The 27,264-nt window shown below is 42.8% G+C and overlaps 1 protein-coding gene across 1 annotated transcript in view; it reads left to right on the forward strand.

The window, feature by feature from the left end:
• Window positions 1-27,264, forward strand: part of MAN1A1 (mannosidase alpha class 1A member 1) — a 270,883-nt gene that overhangs the window by 212,072 nt on the left and 31,547 nt on the right. Inside the window, exon 8 of the mRNA XM_077487030.1 lies at window positions 13,370-13,485. Coding sequence (XP_077343156.1) covers window positions 13,370-13,485 — 116 coding nt within the window. The remainder of the gene's footprint in view (window positions 1-13,369; window positions 13,486-27,264) is intronic.

The raw sequence follows: 27,264 nt of genomic DNA on the forward strand, positions 1-27,264 counted from the left end.
AGTATTTTGAATATAAATGAGTTTGAGGTTGGGTAAATGGCATTTGTGAGAATAGACTTTAAATTCCCAGCTTGTAAATACTTCTTTTCTTGAATAATGTTCACACATAGTAACAAGACCAACTGAATCAAATAAGGCTGCATGTGCTCACAGATAATGAGTCGCACAAAGCAAAAGGCTCTTTAGGGGGATAAAAAGTACAGAGCCTAAACAAAGCAAACTTCTTTGCTTTTCTTTACTCTTTTTGTCTCTCTTTAATATATATCCCTCTTCATAATACTAATTGCTGCAGCAGAAATGTTTCTATCTTCTGACCAAGTAACTAAGGTACAAGTAAAGATCCTTTGTCTGTGTTTCTTGTTTTTTGTTTTTGTTTTGTTTTAACAGGATACAATGTGCATGGATGCCAAATTATGTCACTTATTTAAGGTGGAAATCCACCCTAACACTTAAATTTTCACCCTGCAATCATTGTGAGCCAAGTTCAGCCTTATGTCTCAAAATGAAGAACACAGTTTTTCTACCTTTTATTTTGCGGTATTCAGTCCCGTCACATGACTTCAAATCTACTTCATTCTGACAAAAATCAGCCAGTGGATGTGATTACTGAAAGCTAGTAACATCACTTCCTGGGAGAGACACTGTTCCTTTGTAGCCAGTGGTTATATACGAGGTGGGAGGAGTTGATCATAGGCTCCTGTCCAGTGTTGTCTGGTACATCCTAATTCATGACAAAACGAAGAAATAAAAAGCCCCATCCACACAGGAGGGGGGATGGGAGGCGGACATATACAGTATTGCTGTGAACAGGTGAAGGGAGCTGGATGGTTGGGGGGGGGGGGGGGGGGTGTGGTAGAGAGACTGTCAGTGTAGCTGGAAGTGCTTTGGGGTCTCCGCTCAGTCTACAATGATCATAGTACAGGCAACCACACTAAGGCTCTGTTTCCACTAGTGTGACTTGTCATGCGACTTTGGACACAGTCACATGGCAAGTCACAGCCCATAGATTTCAATGGCACCCGTTCCCATCTATGCAACTTTAGAAATCGGCAACTTTGAAAAGATGCCTGCACTACGTTGATGCGACTTTCATCCACGGAGTGTAAAGTTGGATCAGAGCTGCACTTAAAGTCGCACTCTAAATCGTGCAACTTTGTGGTTGCAATAGTGTAAACGTAGACTAAGGTTCCACTAGTATGAATTGTCATGTGACTTTGGACACAGTCACATGACAAGTCACAGCCCATTGATTTTAATGGCACTTTTTCCCATCTATGCAACTTTGAAAAGGTACCTGCAATACTTTTTATGCGACTTTGATTCAGAGAGTGTATAGTTGGATCAAAGCTGCGCTCAGTCGCATCCAAGTTGCACTCTAAATCGTGCAACTTTGTGGACGCAATAGTGGAAACGTAGACTAAGGCTCCGTATCCGCTAGTATGAATTGTCATAGTTGAAACGTGGCATCATGCGACTGTTTTCTATATTCACATGACAAGTCACAGCACATTGATTGTAATGGTACACGTTCCCATCTATGTGACTGTGAAAAGGTACCTGCAATGCCTTGATGTGACTTTTATCCAGAGAGTGTAAAGTTGAATCAAAGCTGCACTCAAAGTTGCACTTTAAATCGTGCAACTTTGGGGTTGCAATAGTGGAAACTTAGATTAAGGCTCAATTTCCACTAGTATGACTTGTCATGCGACTTTGGACACAAGGTCGCATGACAAGTCACAGCCCATTGATTTCAATGGCACCCGTTCCCATCTATGTGACTTTTAAAATCAGCAACTTTGAACAAGTACCTGCAATGCTTTGATGCGACTTTTAGCCAGAAAGTGTAAAGTTGCATCAGTCACACTCTAGCCTTAGGCTACGTTTCCACTAGTGCGAATCCAAACCTGTGATTTAGAGTGCAACTTTGAGTGCAGCTTTGATCCAACTTTACATTCTGGCTCAAAGTTGCATCAAAAGTCGCATTAAAGTAGTGCAGACACATTTTCAAAGTCACATAGATGGGAACGTTTGCCATTGAAATCAATGGACTGTATCTTGTCATGCGACTGTGCAAAGTCGCACTGGTGGAAACTTAGCCTTGAACTCATTACTCATGTGCAGCTCCTTCAGCTGTGCATGTGCCACACCATACACGGAGTGCCATCACAATGCCACGGCCAGTATCCACACCACGCACACAGTGCCCACACCACACCCCCAGTGCCATGCAGAAACAACCACGTGGTTGTACGCTGTAGAAAATCTGCACCATGTTGCATTGTAATCTATATTACAGTTTCTAACAAACAGTACATACTTCCAAAGCATGTCCTCCCCCTCTCTCTCATGAGAAACTAATATCCAAAACAAGACTATGAAGAAAGGAGGAGATCTGAGAAGGCGAGGAGAGATGTGGGTGTGGCTGGTCTAGGCATGTCTGTCTAAAAAGGATAGGAGGGAGGGGCGTGTATCAGAGAAGGACAACGTTTTCAGGAAGTGAGAGGCCCCCATGCAGAATTCAGAAATAAGGAAGTAAGGTTGTCCCTGAAGAACAGGAAGAAGCTGATTGTCTGGCTTTGGTTAGACTTTCTAAGTGACACAATCGGCTATACAGAAAATGAATAATGTCAAAGATGAAGATATTTTACATATAATTAATAGAAAATTTTTAATTTTTGACTGGACTTCCACTTTAAGCTTTGCATATATTTTTTTATAACATTTCTTTACACCTGTGTGCATAAAATGCACGTGTTCTGCAAATTCGCATAGTTTTCCAAATTGACATGAACAGTTTCCATGGTGATTGTGAAGGTCATTCAAATGAAGTCTGACTTCTAAATTCTGTATACTAAATGTTGGTGCAATTAAGTATTATTCTACTACCTGAATGCTTCATTTTACCTCCACTCATTCAAAGTTAGCCTACCCACATATGTCTATACACAGCAACTGACATGCACCACTGTGTAGGTGGAATAAAACACATTTTACGCGTACCCTGGAGTGGGTATTATAAGTAAAAGGCAGGATCTGCATTCACATGGCTCTTTTACAGCTAATCCCAAATAGTGGGTGGATATATATTAAGAACCACACAGAGGGGAACATTCATTTTTAAATCTAGTGGTTTGCAGATATGTGACACAATCTTAAATGAAACCTGTACTGAGCTATAGGAAGACTGCTATTGCTGACTTTCTCTTTAGAAAATGGTAGTTGCTTGTCCATCACCCTTAATCAGTCGTTTCAGAACTTTGAGTTGCTCACCCAAAACAAATTTGTAGGGACAATTTTTTAGTTCATACTAACTTTCAGGTATTACATGCTTGTCAGGCAGCTACCACTTTTAGGACTTCAACAATGGTGTTTCTGTCAGCATGTTTTCTGCAACTTACTGTAGTAATTGTTCTGCAGCAGAAAACTTTCCTATTGTGTACCACTAATAGGAACATTGATAATTATCTTGGATTATTTTTATCTAAATTATTATTGCTTGTGTTTAACCGCTTGCCGACCGGCTCCCACCTAAATACGACGCCAGAAGGGCACATACAGGCAGATTAACATACCTGTACGTTGCCCTTTAAGAAGTGGTTTGCGGACGCGCCCCACAAGCTCCGTGAGTTTGATTGCGGGTCCCGCGGGCTCGATGTCCCTGGGGATACCCGTGATTGTCTCACGGAGAGGATGAGCAGGGAAATGCTGATGTAAACAAGCATTTCCCCGTTCTGCCTAGTGACAGGACACTGATCACAGCTTCCTGTCATCGGGAGCAGTGATCAGTGTCATGTCACACATGGCTCCTCCCCCCTGCAGTAATATAGTATTGTGTGGGTATCTAATTACTAGTTATTAAGTAATCTTCCGCAGCAACCCAATTCTTCCAGAGAGATGCACTTTATTTACTTCCAACACAGAACAGAGTCTTGTAACAGATGACAAAATCCAACAGAATATATATGACAACGAATACCAGCCTTCAGAATCCCATGTCTCCTAGACCTGTGCCTTCATAATCACACACTGAGACAAGACTGAACACCATGTTGTATCCCCAACACACTGGAATGGCTGAGCAATTTGATTGGCCCTTTCCATTAAATGCTTTGATCTCCATGTGTCTTTCAGAGTGACAGAAGATGACCCCTAACCATGAACAGCTGTAGTCGTTAATATGCAAGAATGCAAATTAGGGCATTTTATATCAACAAGTTTCCTTTTAATATGTGCAATTGGTTTAGCAGATACCACCTTAACACCCTTTTGATCAACAAGTCCCTTTTGATATGTGTAATTGAGTTGGCGCGGACCGGTCACTCATAGTCAACTGAAATCTGGCCTGGACAATCTTGTACTGTGTGTGTGTGTGTGTGTGTGTGTGTGTGTGTGTGTGTGTATGAATGAATGTGTGTATGGATAGAGAGATTAAAATCCCACATAAATCTACCCACATATTAAAACACCCCCACAGTTAGAATCATTCCCTAGGACACACTTAACCCCCTACAGTGCCACCTAGTGGTTAACCCCTTCATTGCCAGTCACATCTACACCTGCAGTTTTAATCGCACTGATCACTGTATAAATGTGTCCCAAAGGTCCCAAAATAGTGCCAAAAGTGTCTGATTTGTCCACCATAATGTTGCAGTCACAATAAAAATCGCTAATTGCTGTCATTACTAGTAAAAAAAAATTTTTTATAAAAATTCCATAAAACTATCCCCTATTTTGTAGATGCTATAACGTTTGCATAAACCAATCTATAAACGTTTATTGCGATTTTTACCAAAAATATGTAGACTACGTATCGGCCTAAACTGAGGGGAAATGTAAAAAAGTTTAGTTTAGTTTTTTTTGAGAATATCTATAATAGTAAAAAAAATTTTTTTTTTTTCAAAAATTGTTGCTATTTTTTTGTTTATAGCGCAAAAAATAAAAAACTGGAGAGGTGATCAAACACCACCAAAAGAAAGCACTATTTGTGGGGAAAAAAGGACATCAATTTTGTTGGGGAGCCATGTCGAACGACCACCCAGTTGTCAGTTAAAGCGACAGTGCTGAATCGCAAAAAACGCTCTGGTCTTTTGCCAGCCAAATGGTCCAGGGCTTAAGTGGTTAAATAACTAGTTCACAAATGGATGTGAAAGTTTCAAAGACAACCTAAAGCAACTAATAATGCGACGGAGAGGCCGAACTTAATTCTGACCAATAATACCTATCAAGTGTTCTGTAGCGCAAACTTCTTCTCATCGTCTCCACCAGCCTCGGGCTTTGCAACAGTCTCTTTTCCAAATATGCATGGTTTTACCCATAGGCAGGAACACCTTATGGCAGTTAATTTGCTTTGTAATTTTTTAATGCTCAGCCTCCTTTTGAATGTGTGCAAAGTGAAGTTTTCAGGGGTTTGGATGCAAATGCAATTGTCATACTAATGGTTTTGATTTTTATGGTTAAATAATTCAGCTAGGACACCACAAAGCCACTGTCGGAAGCATAAACACGGGCTCATTCATTTCTGATGTACCCTTTATATGGAGAGTTTGTACTCTCTTGAAGAAATATAAAATGTATTGGTGCAGCAAGTAGCAGTGAATCGCCTCAGAATAAGCATACAATTTTCTATGTTGAAACACAAATTATCTTTTGCAAAGACATTTGTACCCGATAACCCCTTAGGACAGAGGGTAAAACCAATGTTAAAGGAGAAGTTCACCTTCCCCCATCCCTTCGTTCCAGCTCCCCTATGTACCAATATAGCATTCATTTACTTTTTTTGCAAAAAAAATATCTAAGCTTTCCCTTAAATTTACAGACAATTACTTCACTTGCTCCATGTAGTGCATCCAACGAAATCACAACATTTGCTCCCACTATGCTAGATGTGAATGGAGCCTGAAAGTGAAATTGGTGTGTTAACACAAGAACAATGAGGCTCCATTCACATCTGTGCATTTCCTTGCATTTCAGAAATGCACTGCACCAAAAATCGCAGTAAGAAACGCACCAAGCTCTGCTCTAAAAAAAAAAAAAAAAAAATCTGAAGCTTCTTTGGGGTGATTGTTGCATGTAGGGTAGCCCATTCAAGTGGATGGGCTGCCCTATGTGTGATGAGTGAAAATGCTCCAAAACGCCCTGCTGCTTTAAAAAAAAAAAAACGCACGTGGGAAAAGTCTGACCAGAAAGTAGAACACATGAACTAAAGTCTGACCAGGAAGTAGAAGGTAGAAGCAATGGATACATTTGGAAACATGGATGAGGACAAGTGAAGTAAGTGTCTGTAGATTTAATGGAAAGCTTTGATATTTTTAGTACGTGAATGCTATATTGGTACATGGGGAGTTTGGAATTTAGAAAAAAAAAAAGTTTACTTTAGCCTTTAAGGTGAGACCACACAGCGTGCTCCCAGAACAAAGACGAGTATACAGATATAAAGCCTCACAGATGAAGGCCCACATCCACGAGGATGCATATCTGCTTATGGTTGGCAGGTAGGGGTTAAGGAAAGGTCCCTATTTGGGGAAATTTTGTGTAGTAGCACAATGGGGGTCTTTGAACATTTTGGTGTTGGGCTTGAAAGTGAGTATATTACCCACAGAAAATTCTACACCATTTTAGGCTCTGTTCACATCTTGGCGTTCCGAATCGTCGCAATTCTGCCTGCGATTCGTAATAGCGGCGAACCACGGGGCGCCTGTGCAATCTGTCACTTCCAATGGCATCCTGAGATTCTGCCTGCGATTCCAAGTAGTGGCAAATCGTGGCACGCCCGTGCGATCCCCGTCGCTTCCAATGGCACCCCAATTGCAGTTTTGCCACAATTTTACTTCTTTTGGGTGACAAGTGTCCCATGATTCTGTTTGCTCAATTTTTCTGCGATTGTCACTTTGACAAATATCATCAAAATTGCGCAGCGATCGGGGGGCGTGGCCTGCAGCGGAACCGAATGGACGTTTGATTCCAGAGCTCCTGCTTCCCCAAAGACAACACGGCGACAAGCGGCTAATAGGACCCCGATATTCGTCCACATACCTGGCGTTTTGAGAGGGGCACACCTGGTGAGCATGATGGGCAAGCGAAAAGGCTCATCGAAGCCTCAGCGGCTCACGGATTTCTTCCTTCAACCGCGCCATCAAGGTAAGCAAGATGGCGCCGACCACCCTTCTCCACTGACTGCAAAGCATAAACTAAAATTGCCCACAAATACCTCATCCCCTAACAGTATAGACTCCTACAGCGACCAGGCTTCCCCACCGGCATCCTCTCCCTCGGGGAGCCCAGCTAAAGTGAAGTTGAAGCTGGATGGCTCTGGATGCAGTCCCGCGCTGAGCCCGGCTGCAGACTCTGAGGATGACACCAGGGAACTCCATGACTCTATTTCCAATTATCCTACTACCAATCAACCAGTGCTGGATACGGTACTGAAGGACATGCTGGTCTCCCTGAGGAGCACACTCCAAGCTGACTTGATGGGCTGCATGAATAGACTTAGTGGAGCTGTGAGAAAGGTGGAAGACAGGGTTGATCATTTGGAAGGCAAGATGGGGGAATTTGCTTCCACCATAAATGACTTGGTGGATGCGCACGACCTGCAAGAAGGGGAGTCCACATGGGTTAGAGATAAGCTGGCTGACATTGAGGACAGGTCCAGGAGGAACAACCTCAAGATTAGAGGAATTCCTGAATCCATCCAAGCCTCGGATTTGCGCTCCTATGCTACTGACCTGTTCACCTCTTTACTACCCAATCTTTCAGCCATTGAACTGTCTATCGACCGGATACACCGACTACCAAAACCTTCGTATCTCCCAGACAAAATCCCCAGGGATGTGATTCTTCGTATGCATTTCTATTACTCAAAGGAACAACTGATGCAGTACGTTCGTAAGCAGGAGCAGCTCCCTCCTCAATACCAACACCTTCAGTTCTATGCTGACCTGTCCCAACATACACTACAAAAACGAAGAAATCTAAATACGATCACGAAAGTTTTGCGCAACCATCAAATCCCCTATCGTTGGGGGTATCCTACCAAAATTACGATCACATATCAGGAACGCTCGTTTGTCATAGATTCCTTGGACAAAGGTATTACCTTACTAAAAGAATGGAAGATTCTCCCTGATCCTAAGGACAACAATGCAGACGCCTCCAATCGTCGGATGCTCAGCCCGGACTGGAAGTCAGCGACACCACGAAACGCCAACTCACAAGTTTGATTGTACACCAACGGGGTCTTTTCTCCTCTAGTTGGGGAGGCAGGTCGTTCGTTGGGCCTGAACTGTTACACCGAATTACCTGAGCAACACTCGGTTGCTTACTACTCACCCCTTCCCCCTAGAGGGGTGTCTTGGATCTAAGTTAGAGCTTATCATGCTCTCTTTCTTTCAATATTTTAGTTATGTTTATACAAGTTGGATTTTCTTCTTTTTTTTTCATTCAGTTACTTTACATGCATTTTCTTTTTTCCTGGAGTTTTACCAGTTCCTGCGAATCCGGCAACTCACCTTAAGACCACCTGTTCATCGTACGGACAGCAGCTTGCAAGACCAACCTCAAAAGCGGTTTACAGACCACACTCAATCTCGGCTTAAATGTGAGTACCTTCCCCATGGAGTGGTCATTTTACACCTGCTAACACCTCTAGAAGACGTCTTCTACTCTCTTTTTATGTATACAGCACATATCACACTTTCATCCCCCGACTATTCCCATGGCCATTAACTTCTTATCTATTAATACTAAAGGACTCAACCACCCTATGAAAAGGAAGTCTATGTGGAAAGAAGCGTTATCCACTGGGTCAGACGTCCTCTGCGCCCAGGAAACCCATTTCTGCCAACATGCAGCGCCTGTCTGTAAACATAAGAACTTCCCACACACGTTTTTCGCAAATGCCACTTCTAAAACGAAAGGGGTAATGATAGCAATCAGAGACTCTGTCCTTTTTAATTTACATACGGCGATTGCTGATCCTCAGGGTCGCTACTTGATTGTGACATGTGATATAAATCAAACAACTTACACCATTGTAAATGTCTACGCCCCCAATACCCGCCAAGTTTGTTTCTTTCACAAAATTATGAAGAAGGCTCGGAAACATGGCCAAGGATCGATGGTAATCTGTGGTGACTTTAATATCGTACCTGATACGTCCATTGACACTACCTCCACGTCCAAACGCATACCCCTATCTCTGGGCAGCACACTGCATAGCGAGGATGTTTATGACGTATGGAGATGTTTGCATACAACGGAGCGAGACTTCACTTTTTTTTCTGCCCCTCACCACACATACTCGCGAATAGATTTGTTTTTGGTCGATCAACACACACTATCTAAGGCACTATCGGCATCTATCAACACCATCACGTGGTCTGACCACGCGTCTATCACGCTGTCTCTGAAAAACTCTTCTACATTTGAATCAATCCCTCTCTGGAGGGCGAACTCATACATTATGCAACTGCCTGAATGTAGATCGTATATCGAGGACCATTTGGGGGAATTTTTCTCCCTCAACGGGCCCTCGATGCCTGATAAATTTGTGCTCTGGAATGCCCATAAGGCATATATTCGGGGGATTTTTATTAAACTGGGAGCTGGGGAGAGGAGGCGGAGGCAGCAGAGGATACGTGACATTACTAACAAAATTCGTGATTTAGAATCACAAAACAAACTGGCCACTTCCCAATCTTTGACTGAACAGCTCCACAGACTGAGACACGACCTGAGGCTCCTTTTACTGGACTCTTTTGAAAAACAGACAAAAAGACTAAAAATTACATATTACACTCAGGGCAACAGGGCAGGAAAACTACTTGCATACCGACTTAAAGGTCATAGACTGAAATCAAAAATTCCTTACATCCTTCACCCTACTAGCAAACATAAGATGTTACGCCCACGAGATATTGCAGACGCATTTAGCGACTATTATGGTTCCTTATATAACTTAAAAGACGACTCTACCACTACTCAGCCCTCACCTTCCTTGATTAATGACTTTTTACAACAGCTATCCTTGCCTACTCTATCCTCACAACACGTGGAACAACTTAATACACCTTTTACGTCTGACGAAATTCTCAAAGTTATTGACTCACTTCCTGGATCTAAATCCCCTGGACCTGACGGTTTTTCCGGAGACTACTATAAGACGTTTAAAACGTATTTACTGCCTTGTCTGACAGAAGTGTTTAACGCTGCCGCCGCCTCCTCTTCCTTCCCACACGAAATGTTGAGTGCAATCATAGTGACTTTGCCGAAGCCAGGTAAGACCCCTGATACACCAGCCAATTTTCGTCCTATATCCTTACTAAACACGGACGTGAAAGTCTATGCCAAACTTATAGCAAACCGGCTAGTAAATATTCTGCCCTGTTTAATACATCCCGACCAAACTGGGTTTACGAAAGGACGACAAACCTCAGATGCTACGAGGAGGCTGACCAATATCATCCATCTGGCTGGCGCTGGGCGGGGGCCTTCTCTGCTCCTTGCGTTGGACGCGGAGAAGGCCTTCGACAGGGTCCACTGGGGATATATGAAAGCAGTCTTAACCAAATTTGGATTCTCTGGTATGATCCTTTCGGCTATAACGGCCCTCTACTCGAATCCCTCAGCGAAGGTATACACCTCGGGTGTACTTTCTGCCCCCTTCCCAATATCAAATGGAACGCGCCAGGGATGTCCACTCTCCCCTTTGATCTTTAATTTAATTTTAGAACCCCTGGCGGAACATATAAGATCCCACCCCAATATCACTGGATTCAAAACTCGAACATCTGAACACACGATAAGCTTGTTCGCTGATGACATTATCTTGATGCTCACGAACCCTGAAAAGTCTTTGGCTTCGGTACACGACACTCTGAGACTATTTACCACGTTGTCTTATTATAAGGTTAATGAGAACAAGTCTTATATCTTGGGCATGGGCGTGGACAAGGATATGCAGTCGAGAATTAGCGCACGGTTCCCCTATAGGTGGAGTGAGAAGGGCATAGAGTATCTGGGAATCACCTTGACCCCCACATCCGGGGAATTATATACCAATAATTATATCCCTCTTCTTAAATCCCTACCATCTAAATTGCAAGCCCTTGATAAAACAGAACTCATCTGGTCAGGCAGATTGGCAGCAGTAAAGATGATAGTTTTGCCCCAACTACTCTATCTGTTCAGGTCCCTTCCCATCCCTGTCCCCATTAAATACTTTACTGAAGTACAAGCAATAATAAACAATTTTCTGTGGAGAGGGAAAAGGGCCAGGTGGGCCTTCAAAGACTCACTGACCGCGAGAACAGCAGGGGGAGTGGGCAATATACAGATCTATGATTACTACATAGCTTCCATACTAGCCCAACTGAGGACGTGGTTCCCTGACTCACCCCCCACGCGATGGCAGGATCTTGAGGAAAACCAAATCCCCAACTCTAGCCTGTACAACTATTTACTGACCCACGTAGCCAATGCTCCCGACCTTGCCAATTTGGCCCCCTCTATAGTGGCATCTCTACGAGCTTGGAGGGTACTTCTTGCGCAAACTTTTACCGTCCCTACTTCTACTTTAAAAATCCCTCTTGGTAGTCTCAGTGTACTCATCCCCGACCTACAAATATCTCACTGGCAAACAAAAGGTATAAAACACATTGAGGATCTTATGATAGGTCCAGCAATGAAAACATTTCTCACATTACAAATTGAATACGGCCTGGCAGATTTGGATAGTTATAGATACATCCAAATCAAGCATCTTTTCCAATCTCACAATATCCCAGATATACAACTCCCCTGGAAGATTGCTTTATATCTTACTAAACCCTCTACTAACCTAAAGGGGATATCTCTTTTTTTATAACACCCTCAACGACAAACTAACATTCCGCAAAACTTCCAACATTCACGCTTGGGAAAAGGACTTGGGGAAAACATTTACAGAAGCCCAATGGAGAGCCGCGCTGAAAGTAGCTTACGCATCCACCAAATGCATCAACCTTTGGGAACTGACGCAAAAAATATTGCGTCGTTGGTACATTACTCCCTATAAGATATCCAAATTTGCCCCCACTGCATCTCCACTTTGTTGGAGACAATGTCAACACCCCGGCACCTTGTACCACATCCTTTGGGAGTGTCCTAAAATACGGACACTTTGGAATAGGGTGTTTCACTTGTGCTCACAAATAGCACAATTTCCCATCCCCGCTGACCCGGCACTGGCCATCTTATTTCTAAATATTGATCAAATACCCCAACCAGCCAGAACGATTGTTTCCCATATTATACTGAGCACCAAACTAGCCCTAACGCGCCACTGGAAAGATCTTAACGCACCCACGTTCGGGGAAATTGTCATGACTACCAACACACATGCTATGTATGAAACCCTGTTTGCTTCAACCCAAGGCAGGCTCGGCGTGGCCAGAGCTAATTGGGAAAGGTGGACTAACTGGTTTACCAATTATAAACTGATATGATTGTAGAGTTACAATAACTTAGACTTGTGAAGGATCACGAGGTCATCTGTGTTAAAACTCCAAAACTCAAGCCTTTCTTTTCTTTTCTTTTCTTTCTTTATTCTTGTTCTACTACTTTACTGCCTTTTTGTTCTCTTCTATTCTTTATTTCTTCCATCTTTGTTTTATTCTATACTCGTTGAAATCTTGGGTGCTCTTCACCCGCTCTATATTCTTATTTTACCTACAAGCCATACTACGCTTACCAGGATACAGCGCAGTGGATGTCACCTGATTTGTTTAATGTCTCCGGGGTGGGTGGAGGTCTTCCCCCTCTGAGCACAGTGAGTACCCACTAGGGGTGCCGGAGGGGGGGCCTCTTCTCTTCTCCACATTGGGGAACAGACTGGATATATAGGCTATCCTTATTATTATCTTCTGCCTATCGTTCTGATAAACCAGCTGTGATGTACTTATGCTCTTAGAAACCTTCTCTACATTATATATCCTGTGTGTGTCTTATGTGCTTCATATTTATATTGTAAGTGAAATTTTGATTCACCATGTATGTAGGTATATCTCTGTTACCTTATGTTAAAATTTTTAATAAAAATTTATTGCAATTAAAATTGCGCAGCGATCAGGGTGCCATTTGAGTTGACGGGGATCGCACAGGCGTCCCATGATTCGCTGCTATTTTGAATTGTGGGCAGAATCGCAGGATGCCATTGGAAGTAATGGGGATTGCACGGGCGTGCCACGATTTGCCGCTATTTCGAAATGCTTCGATTCGGAATGCCAAAATGTGAATGGAGCCTTAAAGTACAGAGTGTTGACTTTAAGGCATATCTCTTAACTACAGCAATTGATTGTGTTCTTCTTCTTTTTTTTCTTTTTTTTTTTTTTAGATCACGTGTCTGTGGGTGGACTTGGTGATAGCTTCTATGAATATTTGCTAAAAGCATGGCTTATGTCCGACAAGACCGATGACGAAGCCAAGAAGTTATATTATGATGCTGTTCAGGTAACTTGAATTCAAATCCTCTCAGTGAATGTGCAGTATTTTAATTTGGCTTGGTGTGTTCTTTCCAAATTAATGTCAAATAGAGCAAGTATTATGTCAAATGCTACAGCTCCTATTAGAAAATAATGGATATTCCATAATAACCCTTTCCGTACTCTGTGTGATGTTTCAGGATGTGATCACAGGCCATAATTTAAAATCTCGTTATTATGGAGCAATACCTTGCATGTGCTGGTGTGTAAGAGCTGCAAAACTTATTACCATAGATTTCATCAGTGTGTCATACTAATTTCCAATGTGTGAATTAGCCTCTTGTCATTGGTGTTGGCGTTTATTTTAAGTTTGAAATATGAACGGTTGGCTGTCTTGAATTTGAAAGTAGTTCTATTGCAGAGTTCTGTTTAACCTTTATTTATCATGCACTTCTGAGAGTGAGTTTTAGATGTGTGATTATGCGCTTGACTTCTTTTCAAGTAACTACTTAATAGTCTCGTCTCTGGAATAGAAGGTGTCGTTTCAGACTCGTCACTATTCTCAATGATGGGACTATATATAGTATGTTAGTTTTGTTAAGTTGGGTTTTGGTTCATTAAAGATGCGATTAGTGAGCAACTTCAATATTCCACATTGTCTTGCTAGGAAAGGGCTTAAAGCCCCAAAAAATGAAATTGATGCAGCCACTACATTTAATGTATTGGAACTCAAGCATCCTTAAATGTTTGTTTTTTGCTTTGATGCTGGCCACCAGGAAAACAATATCCCCCCCGTACTACAAGGGTCAAACACTCTTTATATCTAGGGGTAGAAGAATGAGGTGTAATACTTGTCTTAATTCCTTACTTCTGGCAGGCTTCTCCTATACTGTTACTCTATCACCTAAAGCCTCTTTTCTTCACATGCTGATGTCATTGCGTACAATGCGGGACCAATAGGACTGCATTATACTTCAGAATAGTGAGGACCTGCACACATCCATGGGTTAGCAAAGTGAAAGTGTGAGTGGTAGACAGGGAGGGTGGTGTCACTGAAAATTTAAGTTCCAGAGCAGAGGTTGAGTGATTTAAAGCTGAAGATTTCCCCTCCAATGACAAGGTAATTTTTGCAATACAGCACTGCGTTACTTTATCTGGCAATTTTGTGGTCTTGCAACGCTGTACTTAAATTAAATTCATGCCCCCCACCCTCCACAAAAAGCTTTCTTTTGTTGGTATTTGATCACCTCCTGGGTTTTTCATTTTTTCGTACTATAAACAAAATATGATAGATAGATATATCTATCTCCAATAAAAAAAATAGAATTTCTTCGTATTCTTCTTTTTTTTTTTTTTTTTTATTCAAATAAGCTTATATTGATTGGTTTGCGCAAAAGTTATAGCATTTACAAACCATGGGATATATACAGGAATTTTTATTTATTTATGCTAGTAATGGCGGCGAACAGTGACTTATAGTGGGACTGTGATATTGCAGCGAACAGTCTGACACTTTGCGGGAACCAGTGGCACTAATACAGTAGTGCTTAAAATATGCGCATTCACTGTACTAATGACTGGCTGGAAGGGGTTAAACATCTAGGGTGATCAGGGGTTTAAATGTGTGTTTAACCAGTGTTTTTGTATGCTGTGTGCTGTTTTTACTTAGGGATCTGATGGATTTTATTCCTTGCACTGCAGGGAAAGAAAATCCATCCATCATTATTCTGACAGAACAGAGCTCTGCCTTGTTTACATAGGCAGAGCTCTGTTCTGTCTCTCTCCACGCCAATCATCTATTGGCTAAATGTCTGTTTGCAGCACAGTCGTAGTGGCGCGTCTACCCCATACCCGTAAGTGCCAGATCACGTATGGGATCCGCTGCAGGAGGGCCGATCTGCCGCCATAAGTTATGCAGTCAGCAAGTGGTTAAAGTAGAATTAAAGGCAAATTTGTGGGCTTTTTTTTTGTTTTTTTTTGCTGTCTGTGTTCCATTGAGGGGATTTTCCTTCGCTTCTTGACCCATACCCACTATAGGAGGGGAGTGGAAATTTCCTCAATGTGAGTTAAATCCCTGGTAGTCACCAGAATTTGTAAAATAAAAAAAATGGGAAGCACAACTATAGCGCAATAAACTACTTTATTGAAGGCCAAGATCACCTTTTGTCCGTATTTTTATTTTTTTCTCTAAATTCCCAGCTCTCTTTTTGTACCAATATAGCATTAATGTACTTATTTGGGGAAAAAAAATCAAAAAACACTTGTTACTTCACTCCATAGCTGTTTAACACACTGCTCGATTACTTCTGCCTTACTTCCTGGACAAACTTTTCGGTCATGACAGAGGAAGGAGTTGGCCAGCTGATCTCATTAGCACACACCCTATATCATCTACCTTCACCTGGACAACTCCTTCCCATGTCATGACCTAAAATCTGTCCAGGAAGTAAGGCAGAGGTAATCAAGCAGGGTTTTTAACCACTTCAAAACACGGCACTTTAATAATTTTCTTCAGACAAATATAGCTTTCTTTTGGTGGTATTTAATCACTGATGGGTTTTTAATTTTTACAAAAAAAAAGTTTTCTTATTTACAAAATGTACTTAAGTAATTTTTCTCTTTCACTGATGTGCGCTGTTGAGGCTGCACTGATTAGGTGGCACTGATGAGGAGGCACTAATATGCCGTGATGATAGGTGGCACTGATGAACACTGATAGGTGACACTGATGGGCGGCATTGATGGGCAGCACTGACTGGCATCACTGATAGGTACTGAATGGTGGCATTAATGGACACTGCTTGGGCTTTCCTGTAATCAGGGCACTGATGATCAGTGCCCCGATTACCTGCCCTGGTGTGAGGCGAGAAGAGCCGATTAATGGCACTTGCACATTTACATGCGACCAGCTGTGATTAGACACAGCCCATCACGTGGTTAAAGAGCCTTGTCATCAGCTCTTTACAGAGATCGGGGTCGCGCTGTGTCCTAGGATCACTGCTCTGCGTGCCCTTTCTGGGGCACCATCATATGATGTCCACCTAGAATGAGAGCCGCCGCTCCTTCATCACTTGATGGTGGGCAGGCGGCAAGCAGTAAAGCAGCTATGAACAGAGTGAGGTAAGCCCATGTAGAATTAATAGAAAGTGGTTTTATTTTTGCAAAATAAGTACATTAATGCTGTATTGGTACGCAGGGGAGCTGAAATTTTAGAAAAAAAAGTGAACTTGGCCTTTTAAAGGGTAACTCCACTTTTGCGGGAAACAAAAATGGTAAATAAAGAAAAAATTGTCACAAATTGTATTGTCATTGAAGGTTATTAAAAATTACTTTTCCTTTTCAATCTGCAGCCACAGTGATTTCTGAAAATGCAATATGGCTACCTGGAGGTGTTCTGTACACAGAATGTGTACAGAACGCCCCCCTGAAACATAATTTTCTGCTTATGCGATTGGCTCACTAAACAAAAAATTCATTTTTGGTGAGATACTCCCAATAGGAACACATTTAAAGGGATGCAGGCCCCCAGCAGCTTTGCTTATTAGTGCCCTGCAGGTGTCACAGCAGATTGATGATTATGAAACCACTCCCATTAAACTCACTTTCCCATATGGGCACAGAGAAACACACAGGGATTTCCTCAGAATAACAAAAGGTAGGTATCTGTAACAAAGTTAAAATCCTTGCAATATACATATATCACTAGGGTTGCCACTTCATCCCTTTAAATCTGAAGACATAATTATTACTCAGCTTCTGTGGCTACTTAAGGTGCTAAATAAACTTGGTGCCTTATCTCCATTAAATTTGCCTCAGAACCTGTGTAATTTGTGTTTGGGTTTAAAGGGATGAGGTGGCAACCATAGGGCATTGATTCCCAGAGGGGAATATTGTTTTCTAGGCATTAGCCTTTTAAAGATAGCACACTGTAAATATTCCACTCTTATGATCCTGAGTTGTGTAAGCATGACACAACCACCAGGAGCTACAATGGGGATGGAAAGTTTGGGCACCCCAGGTAAAAATGTGTATTAAAGCAGGGCTCCACCCTAAAGTGGAACTTCCGCTCATCGGGACCCTCCCCCCCTCCGGCGCCACAATTGGCTCCTTTCAGGGGGGAGGGGGGTGCAGATACCTGTACAGTTCAGGTATTTGCACCCACCTCCGGCATAAATATCCGCAGAATCTGCGGATATTTACACCACTTCCTGCGGGCCCCCCGCTGTGCGCTGGGAAACACATGGATCCCAGGGACAGCGGGGACCATCCTTATTGCGCAGCGTGATTCGCGCATGCGCACTAGGGAACCGGGAAGTGAAGCCGCAAGGCTCCACTTCCTGATTCCCATACCCAAGATGGCGGCGGCAGCACCCGAGAGACTATCGAGAGATCGGCTTCGGGTGCTGACATCGCGGGCGCGCTGGGCGGGTAAGTGTCCTTTTTTTTTTTTTTGCAAATATTACTTTATTCAACTCCAAACGGGGGAATGCGGTTCACGCGGTACATAGTAAACAAAGTAAAGCAAAGCAAAAGGCAGCAGGAAAGACTTAACATGATATACAAAGCACAAGACTTAGTCTTTCAATACCCTGAACATTCTGCGGCACATAAAGTAATATAAGACTGAGATCCGTGGTCATCTCCATGCCCTGCCGGCATCCGCCAGCAACCTAGGGGGGGCCGTTATTCCCAATTTTCACTCTATTCTAAAGGTAAGGAGGGGGAACAGATGGGGAGGGGAGAGAGAGAGCAGAGAGAGGAGGAAGAGACATGGCAGGACGCCCAAGTGTCCTTATTTTGAAAGTCAGCAGCTGCAGTATTTGTAGCCGCTGACTTTAAAAAAAAAAAAAGGCCCAACTCCCGCTTTAATGTGCATAACGAAGCCAAGGAAAGATGGAAAAGTCTCCAAATGGCATCAAATTACAGATTAGACATTCTTATAATATGTCAAAAAAGTTAGATTTTATTTCCATCATTTACACTTTCAAAATTACAGAAAACAAATGGCGTCTGCAAAAGTTTGGGCACCCTGCAAAAAGAACTTTGCAAATGAACATATAGACAAGCCTAAGGCATTTTTGAAACAAGTTCTGTGGACCGATGAGGTTAAAATAAAGCCGCGTACACACGGGCGGACTGTGTGGCCTACTTAGTCCGTCATACAATCCGACGGACAGTCCGTCATACTTTCGAATGAACGGACTTGACCACACACGGATGCACAAACAGTCCGTCGAAAGCTTGCGCGATGACGTGTACAGCACGTACGACGGGACTAGAAATAGGAAGTCCAATACACAGCAATGCACCCTTCCACCGTGTAAATCCTTTCTGAGCATGCGCCATTCTTAGTCCGTCGAACTAGCCTACTGACGAGCGGATTGTCCGCTGAAACCAAAGTATGACGGACAGAATTTCGAAAAATCCGAAATACTTAGTACGCCAGACTGCACGCTGAAAAAGTCAGCTGAAGCCCACACACGAGCGGACTGTCCGCTGAAATGTGTTTCGACGGTCTAAGTAGGCCATACAGTCCGCCCGTGTGTACGCAGCCTAAAACTTTTTGGCCGGAATGAGCAAAGGTACGTTTGGAGAAGAAAGGGCACAGAATTTAATGAAAAGAACCTGTGTCCAACTGTTAAGCATGGGGGTGGATCAATCATGCTTTGGGGTTGTATTGCAGCCAGTGGCACAGGGAACATTTCACGAGTAGAAGGAAAAATGGATTCAATAAAATTTCGGCAAATTTTGTATGGTAACTTGATGCGATCTGTGAAAAATCTGAAGTTAAAGAGAGGGTGGCTTCTACAAATGGATAATGATCCTAAACACGCCTCAAAATCCACGGAGGATTACATCAAGAGGTGTAAACTGAAGGTTTTGCAAGGCCTTCACAATCTCCTGACCTCAACGTTATTGAAAATCTATGGATAGACCTTAAAGCGGAGGTCCACCCTAAAGTGGAGCTTCCACTCATTGGAACCCTTCCCCCCCTCCGGCGCCACAATTGGCACCTTTCAGGGGGGAGGGGGGTGCAGGTACCTGTATCTGCACCCACTTCTGGCGTAGATTCTGCAGAAGCTACGCCCCTTTCCGCAGAATCTACGCCCCTTTCCGAAGGTCCCCGCTGCCTGCTGGGAAACGCACAGATCCCAGAGACAGCGGGGACCATCCTTATTGCGCAGCGCGACTCGCGCATGCGCAGTAGGGAACCGGGAAATGAAGCCGCAAGGCTCCACTTCCTGATTCCCATACTCAAGATGGCGGCGGCAGCACCCGAGAGACGTGATTTGTAGCTGCTGGCTTTAAAAAAAAAAAACGGCGGACTCCCGCTTTAAAAGAGCAGTACATGACAGACAGCCCAGAAATCTCAAAGAACTGGAACACTTTTGTAAGGAAGAATGGGCAAAGATGCCTCAAACAAGAATTAAAAGACTCTTGGCTGGCTACAAAAAGCGTTTACAAGCTGTGATACTTGCCAAAGGGGGCAGTACAAGATATTAACTCTGCAGGGTGCCCAAACTTTTGCAGACACCATTTTTTTGTTTTCTGTAATTTTGAAAGTGTAAATGATGGAAATAAAATCTAACTTTTTTTGACATAAGAATGTCTAATCTGTAATTTGATGCCATTTGGAGATTTTTCCATCTTTCCTTGGCTTCGTTATGCACATTAATACACATTTTTACCTGGAGTGCCCAAATTTTCGATCCCCACTGTATTCGTTGTGAAATGGTTGTCTCCATAACCCTCTGTCTGAACATCAGCTGGAGTCCTGCATGCAGCTGCCAATTCTCAGCCTGTCCCTGTCCCTGTGTGTGTGTGAGTGTATTGGGGGTGGAAAGCGAGCAGCCCTCCGACAAGTAGCCAGAACACAAACCCAACACAACAAAATGATGACCAGCACCACCATCAATGTAAATAATTATATAAAAATATATCTATGAACAAAAGATTCATAAAAACAATTAAAATAACCCTGATAACAAAGACCCATTGAAGTATTGTAATGTAAACTGAAGACAGCCGTAGACTGTTCGAATCTCGACTGGTTCAGATTCAAACCATGTATGGACAGGCTGATTGTAGCCATCGTCAAACAAATATAAAGAAATTCCCAAGCTCAAACTTACAACCAGCCAGCGACCACTTGAATTGACCTGTCTAACAATATGTGTTAAGAACAGGGGTTTAGTTGCACACATTTGCAAATACATGTGTAAGCTGCAGGCCCCACCAAGGCACCTTGTTAATTGTATCCATCTCCATCGACATGGATACAACCAGCATGTCTGACTTTTAGGATGCAATTATTGCCAGTGGCTATACCATCACTGTCTTCCCCCACCAAGGGTTTTAAACAGGGCATTCTAAATAGACATTTTTCTTAGTACCAACTTCTTCACACATTCATGTAATATACTTCCTTTCTAAATTTTACAAGAGAGTGTAACTCCCCCCATCTTTTTTCCAGAACCTTACGGGTTACTAGTAGTGTAGAAAATGTTACGTATATGCCATTAAAAGTTGTAAGAATAGGGGGCCAAATCATTTTCTTTCAACCAGTACCTCTAAAACTGAGTATTAAGCCGTTTGTTACTTGTTCAACTAATGGTGTTTATAATGCTTCAGTGCCCCTGTGGCCTTCAGTATGTGGGGTGAATGAAGTGGGCCTTACAGGTCAGGCTCAATGAACACATTAGTAATCTAAGGCAGGGCTTTGTTAAGCATCACTAATTTAATCGGGTACCTATTTTATATCAAGGCTGTTGACCCTCTTAAACTCCTCCCAGCCTTGAGTAGATGCGACAGTAATCGAGGCTTGGTTTCAGGTTAAGAATTGGCCAATCTGCGACTCGGAGGCTTGGCCATATGTTGTACATATACAGCGATGGTGCTGTTCCCCGGACGACGTCATCTGTGACACAATGCATATGGCGGAGCGATGTGCTGACATCACGTCTGTGTTCCCAGAAGTGTGGCTTGTCTGCTGTATACTGGCTGGCAATCATTGTATATTTTTTTGCTATATGCCAATAAAAGTGCTTTCTTAAATTTTTAATAAACGTACTAAAAAGTTTTACACTATGTGGAGCATTTTTTTCCATTTTTTTGGCAATAAGCCCAAGAGGATGGTACAGAAATGATCACTACAGCTCAAAGAGGAAGTAAACCCTGATGGGTTTACTTCCTCTTTTTTTCCCTGCAAAGGTAAAGCATAATGGACTACTATGCATCGCATAGTAGCTCATTATGTGTCACTTACCTGACACAGGAGCCAGCGAAGTCGCCGCTGTCCCCTGTAGTCCGCCGCATCCATGTTGCTGGTGGCGTCTCGCAGCTCCGACGAATCACACCGGCGCAACCGCGATGACGTCACTCCCGCGCATGCGCACGGGAGTCGCGTCTCGCAGCTCCGCCGCTGCCATACGGCGAAGCCGCGATGACGTCACTCCCGCGCATGCGCACGGGAGTCGACAAATTAGGCAAATCCATTCTTGGATTTGCCGCATTTAGTGCGCCTGCGCGCCGCTGTCTACGGCGCATGCGCCGTAGACAGCGGTGCCCATTTTCGGGCAAATATCTCCTAAACCATATAGGTTTAGGAGATATTGCTTGGACCTACAGGTAAGCCTTAATCTAGGCTTACCTATAGGTCCAAGTTGTTTGGAAGGGTTTACTTCGTCTTTAAACATCTACCTCTAAAGGGACCCAATTGGAACGCTGCAGAAAGACCCTGGCCAGGTTGTTTAGGCCACCCGCTCTGATGACCTTTCTCTTAAAAGGTCCTAATCTGGTAAGTCTGCGTTTTTTCCACATAGATGTGGTGGTGTCATGGCCTAGGTTCCCAATGGTGATGGATGTTCACTGCACCCATGGACTGATTTAGTTTTTTATGAGGACGACTCCATTCCTTTCACTATATTTACATCTGGACTTCATTTGGACTGTTTATTTGTGTAGATTGTTTGATTGCTGTATCATTTTTATCATTTATGATAGTTATTTTGTAGTGCAACTCTTTTGTGAATTTGAAGCCCAGTGTGCCAATATCTCATAGTAGGGTTGCCGCTTGTCACTTTAAGATAATTTTTTGAGTCAAATTTTATTTACTTTCTCTTCAAGCACAGTTTCTTCTTACGGTTTAGACCCCTTTCACGCTTGTGCAAATTGTCCTGTGACTTGGGACTGCAAAGTTGTATGACAAGTTGTACCCCATGATTTACAATGAGTAACATTCATATATGTGCAACGCACGGACTTCAAAGTAGTCCCTGTACTACTTTGGTCTGACTTTGATGCGAGTGGAGGTCCATAGACCTCAAGTTTACACAGGCGTTCTCCGAAATCGCGCCAAAATCGTATGACTTTAAAGTCGCAGCAGCGTGAAAAGGGACAATATAATGGAGGTGTTGCTTGGCTCAGAAACATTTCAGAGATTCTCGGAAGTGTTTGACTACTATTGTACTTTTAGTGTGAAACTTAAGTAGATGAACATATTTTTATTTTTTCTGTCGTGGGTTAAGCTTCTTTCACACTGGAGCATTGTGGGCACTGGCGGTAAAGTGGCACTATATTTAGCGCCGCTTTACCGTAGTTTTAGCGGCGCTATTCGGCCGCTAGCAGGGCAGTTTTAACACCGGTAGCGGCTGAAAAAGGGTTAAAAGCGCCGCTGCGCTTTGCCGGTGGGTTTGTAGCGTTGCCCTATTGTTTTCAATGGGAAGGGGCACTTTAAGAGCGGTAAATACACCGCTCCTACAGTGCTCCAAAGATGCCGCTTGTAGGACTTGCAATCACAGTGCTCCAGTGTGAAAGCTCTCCCTGTCACAAATTTTATCTTGCATCAGGAAAACTTATCAGAAGTGACTCATGCTGATAACAGGAACAAAGCACTAGAGAGAAACACTTACAGCTTTGGAGAGACAGGTAAACACTACAGATATGTTTTGTTCACATTTCATGACTGGGATTTACAACCACTTTAAGGCCTCATTTAGACTTGCTGTTGGGCTGCAAAAATGTGCAGTCGAGCCATGCTTTTGCCTCCTGCCAACCACTCCCCCTTAAGTTGCAATAGGTAGTGGAGAGGGCTGCTTTTTGACTGCGTCCTAAATTGACCCAACATGTAACAATCGGCAAACTTCTCGAATGCTACACATGCAAGTCAATAGGGAAGTGCCACTAGCACAAAAATGGGGTCAAACAGGTGGTGAGGAGGCGTCACAATATGAATTGGGCTTCAGAAGCAAGGGAGATTAAATGCATGTCTAAATCTACCCTAAATGTTTTGGAAAACCTTTTAAATCGATGAGTTTAAGTGTAGATTTACATAGTAGGTGAGGTTGAAAAAAGACACAAGTCCATTAAGTCCAACCTATGCGTGTGATTATATGTTGGTATTACATTGTATATCCCTGTATGTTGTGGTCGTTCAGGTGCTTATCTAATAGTTTTTTGAAACTATCGATACTCCCCCGCTGAGACCACCGCCTGTAGAAGAGAATTCCACATCCTTGTCGCTCTTAGGCTTCATTCTCACAAGGTAGATCCGATGCCTCGGAGTCCGCCTCTGTCCGCCAACTCAGTGGCGAGATCTTTCCGTTGATCTCCGCTGAGCTGGCGGATGACAGGTCCCTCTGCTCACTGAGCAGGGAGGGGCTTGTTGAGCGCCGCTTGTACTATGAAGAGATCAGACAAAAACGGCCAGCATGTCAGTTTTCATCAGATCTCTTCCGATCCGCCAGGGACGGATGCAAACGTAGGGGCATCCATCTGATTTTAGCAGCTCGGACCAGGTGGATGTCAGCGGACATGTCACTGCTGACATCCGTCGCTTCATAGACTAGCATGGAGTGCCCGTTCAGGTCCACCGTCGAAACTGACAGGCGGACCTAAACGGTCCGACAATGTGAAAGGGGCCTTACAGTAAGAGCGTAGATGTGCATCTTCCTTGCCTCTTAAGCCCACTTCAAGATCACACTCCAGAGGCTACTGACAGGCGGTGAGGAAGGATTGCAACGCCTCCTCACTGCCTGTTTTGACCCCTTTTTTGCTGACGATCACACCACAACCATTTGTAGCATTTTTGGCTGTAATACAGCATTAAGGCCATGCGCTGATCACGTCGTCGTCCTGTACACTTTTGACCAGACTTGCTCTTATTTATTCTGTACTCTTCCAATCCATCTTTATGAGTAAGCTTTGAGTCATGAACATAATATCCTGGCTATTAACTTGCATAAAATGCGTAAGTAATCTAATGATACCTCTGAAAAGAAAAACAGAAATGACAGCTGCAGAGACTGAAATTTCCGTAGCTGTCTCTTGACAGACTGGAACAATTTAGCATGAAATAATTTGCTTCATCCATGTGTTGTGTTTTGTGTTAAAACAGTATGATTTTCCATCTCTGATCTGACACTTTTTCCAAAGGTGTTCATACAAGATGATAACAGTGTTTATCAAGATCTAGCAGAAATTGCTGAGGACCCTAATGATACCTTTCTGACTTCAAATATTGTGTTCCCTGTTCTGAATTACTAACTTGAATTTTTTGAAGACGTGCGCTTCTCCTTTCCTTGTGGCATGTCATTTTTTTCACCTGGTTGCTTCGTATAGTTCTAGGCTAGAAGTGCAGGTTTAGTACAGATTATAGATTTTGTCTTGGTTATTGATGCTTTGTGCTTCATTGCAATTAAAAACCTTTTGAAAGGGATATAGGGAACGGAGCAAAGCGATTGGTTTTGTTACCTAATTGAGTGTGTGATTGGTTTAAAACCTAGCAGGACAGCGTATCATTCATGCATGCTGCATTGAGTGCATCCATCCATTATAAAGAGGCTGTTCTTTTTTTCTGTTCACATACCTCCATCCTTGGAAAGTGAGCAGATTCTACACACAGGATAAATTGCTGCTATTATTCTTCAAGGTAATGCGCTTCTATCTTTTCCATGCACACACTGTATGTGATCATTAAGCAGTCATCATTTTTGGCATTAACTTTCTTCTGTAATGACAGCCTTTCATTAGCATGCTCTAATATCTGTGTCCACCATGCATCAATTAATCATGATACAAAGCCACGGTGACTCAAGAGGTAACTCTGATCTTTTTAATTGTCTGAAACTTTTTGATATGCAAAACATAAATATTTCATTGTATTATGCTATTTGATGACTTCATTTGTCAAAACTGGTGTCAGATTGTTGGGCTTTGGCGTAGCAGTGAATTATTAGTACAGCACTAATTAGTGATGCGATGTTCCAGTTTCCAGTAAGGCACATTTGTAGCAAACCATGGTTAATTATCAGCATCACAACATGCATGCGTTTGGTGTTTTGTGATTACTTAGTAATGCAAGTATTACTGATTATTCATGTCGTTTTTATATACTAAACACGTTACAGAAGGACAAGCACCAGCTTAATCTCAAAACAGAGAATGCTTAGGCATAAAACAACTGCACGTATCACAGCTTTTTAAGCATAATTGCATCTTTGCAGGGTACAACTTTATATGTTGACCATGACCTTCCCTGCAAAACCAAAAAAATATGATGTAAGCGGTATGAATGTGCTTTTAGATGAGGGTGAGGGATTAATTTTGTGCTAAATATAACAGATGCACTTTATTATTTTACCTTATACTGTACTGTATGCAACTAGTATTTATGGATTTGATTAATGTACAGTCTTTACAGGGTACTGTCTGAATTGATGGCAGATTATGGCAGTACTGATGTTTAGAGGTTGTATTCCTTTTTTACCAAGTGAACCAATAAGAATAGCAATGTGGGAGCTGCAACTTCAGATTCAGCAAAAAAATAATTCAATATTACTTTGCATTAACATGTTTTAAATATGTACAAATATTTTATAGTCTTTTGGTGCTTGGAGGGGTCAAAGGCCTCAATAAATCAATATAATATAAATCGTGAATAATGATAATATATAAATGAACTTCCCAATTCTGTTGCTAGCATATAAGTTATTAGTCATGGGCACTCACCTTGACACTTTGTGCAATGCATGTAGTGAGCCACTGTGTGCTTTTCAGCTGCAGGGCCATGGTCCACCCCTATAGAACTTAGAACCTGAAGACCCCTTTGGGAGTATACCCACCATGTTGAGCGAAGACTGGACTCTATAGGGTCCATTGTGATGGACCGTTAAGACGGGGCCACCCTGTATCTCTTGCAGTTGCTGTAAAAACAGGAGATATGTTTGGAATGTGGGCACTTTCCAGTATACACATTTCAAACTTGCTGCTTAAACCTCAATTATGTGGAGCCAGATGACCAGTTGTTGCCTCACAAGACAGGTTGCACACTTTGCCGCCACTTCCTCCCAGAGCCCCTATGAGATACTCTGTCCCTTCCTCTTGCCCTTTTACCATGGCTTCTCTACAGGATGGTCTACACCCAAGGTGCTATGTACTCCTTCTGGACACGCTTGTCCTATAGTCCTCACCCTACTTTGTGCATGCATAACTGGGGATTACCCTCGCCCTTAGCTACAGTGCAACGGAACCATGCCAGGGAAACATTTGCTCTGGTGAAGGCCTGCACAACACCTTATAGTGACAATGGCTCCCTTGCACAAGAGAAGGATCAATATTTAACGCCCAACTTTGCATCTGGCACTAATTCAATTTTGGGCATGCAATAGACGGCCTACCTGACAAAGGCAGCTTTTTCTCTTTTTTTTGCCTTGCTGTTTCTCCAAAACAAGTCCCTTCTCTACCTCTGTCTGTGTGGCCAGGACCAAGAACCTGCTAGTGCAAGTGTCCGATACCTTGATAAACCCTT

Source organism: Lithobates pipiens, unplaced genomic scaffold (genome assembly GCF_037356315.1).
Source record: "Lithobates pipiens isolate NorthernLeopardFrog02 unplaced genomic scaffold, aLitPip1_a1.2 Scaffold_18, whole genome shotgun sequence".
Classification (NCBI taxonomy): domain Eukaryota; kingdom Metazoa; phylum Chordata; class Amphibia; order Anura; family Ranidae; genus Lithobates; species Lithobates pipiens.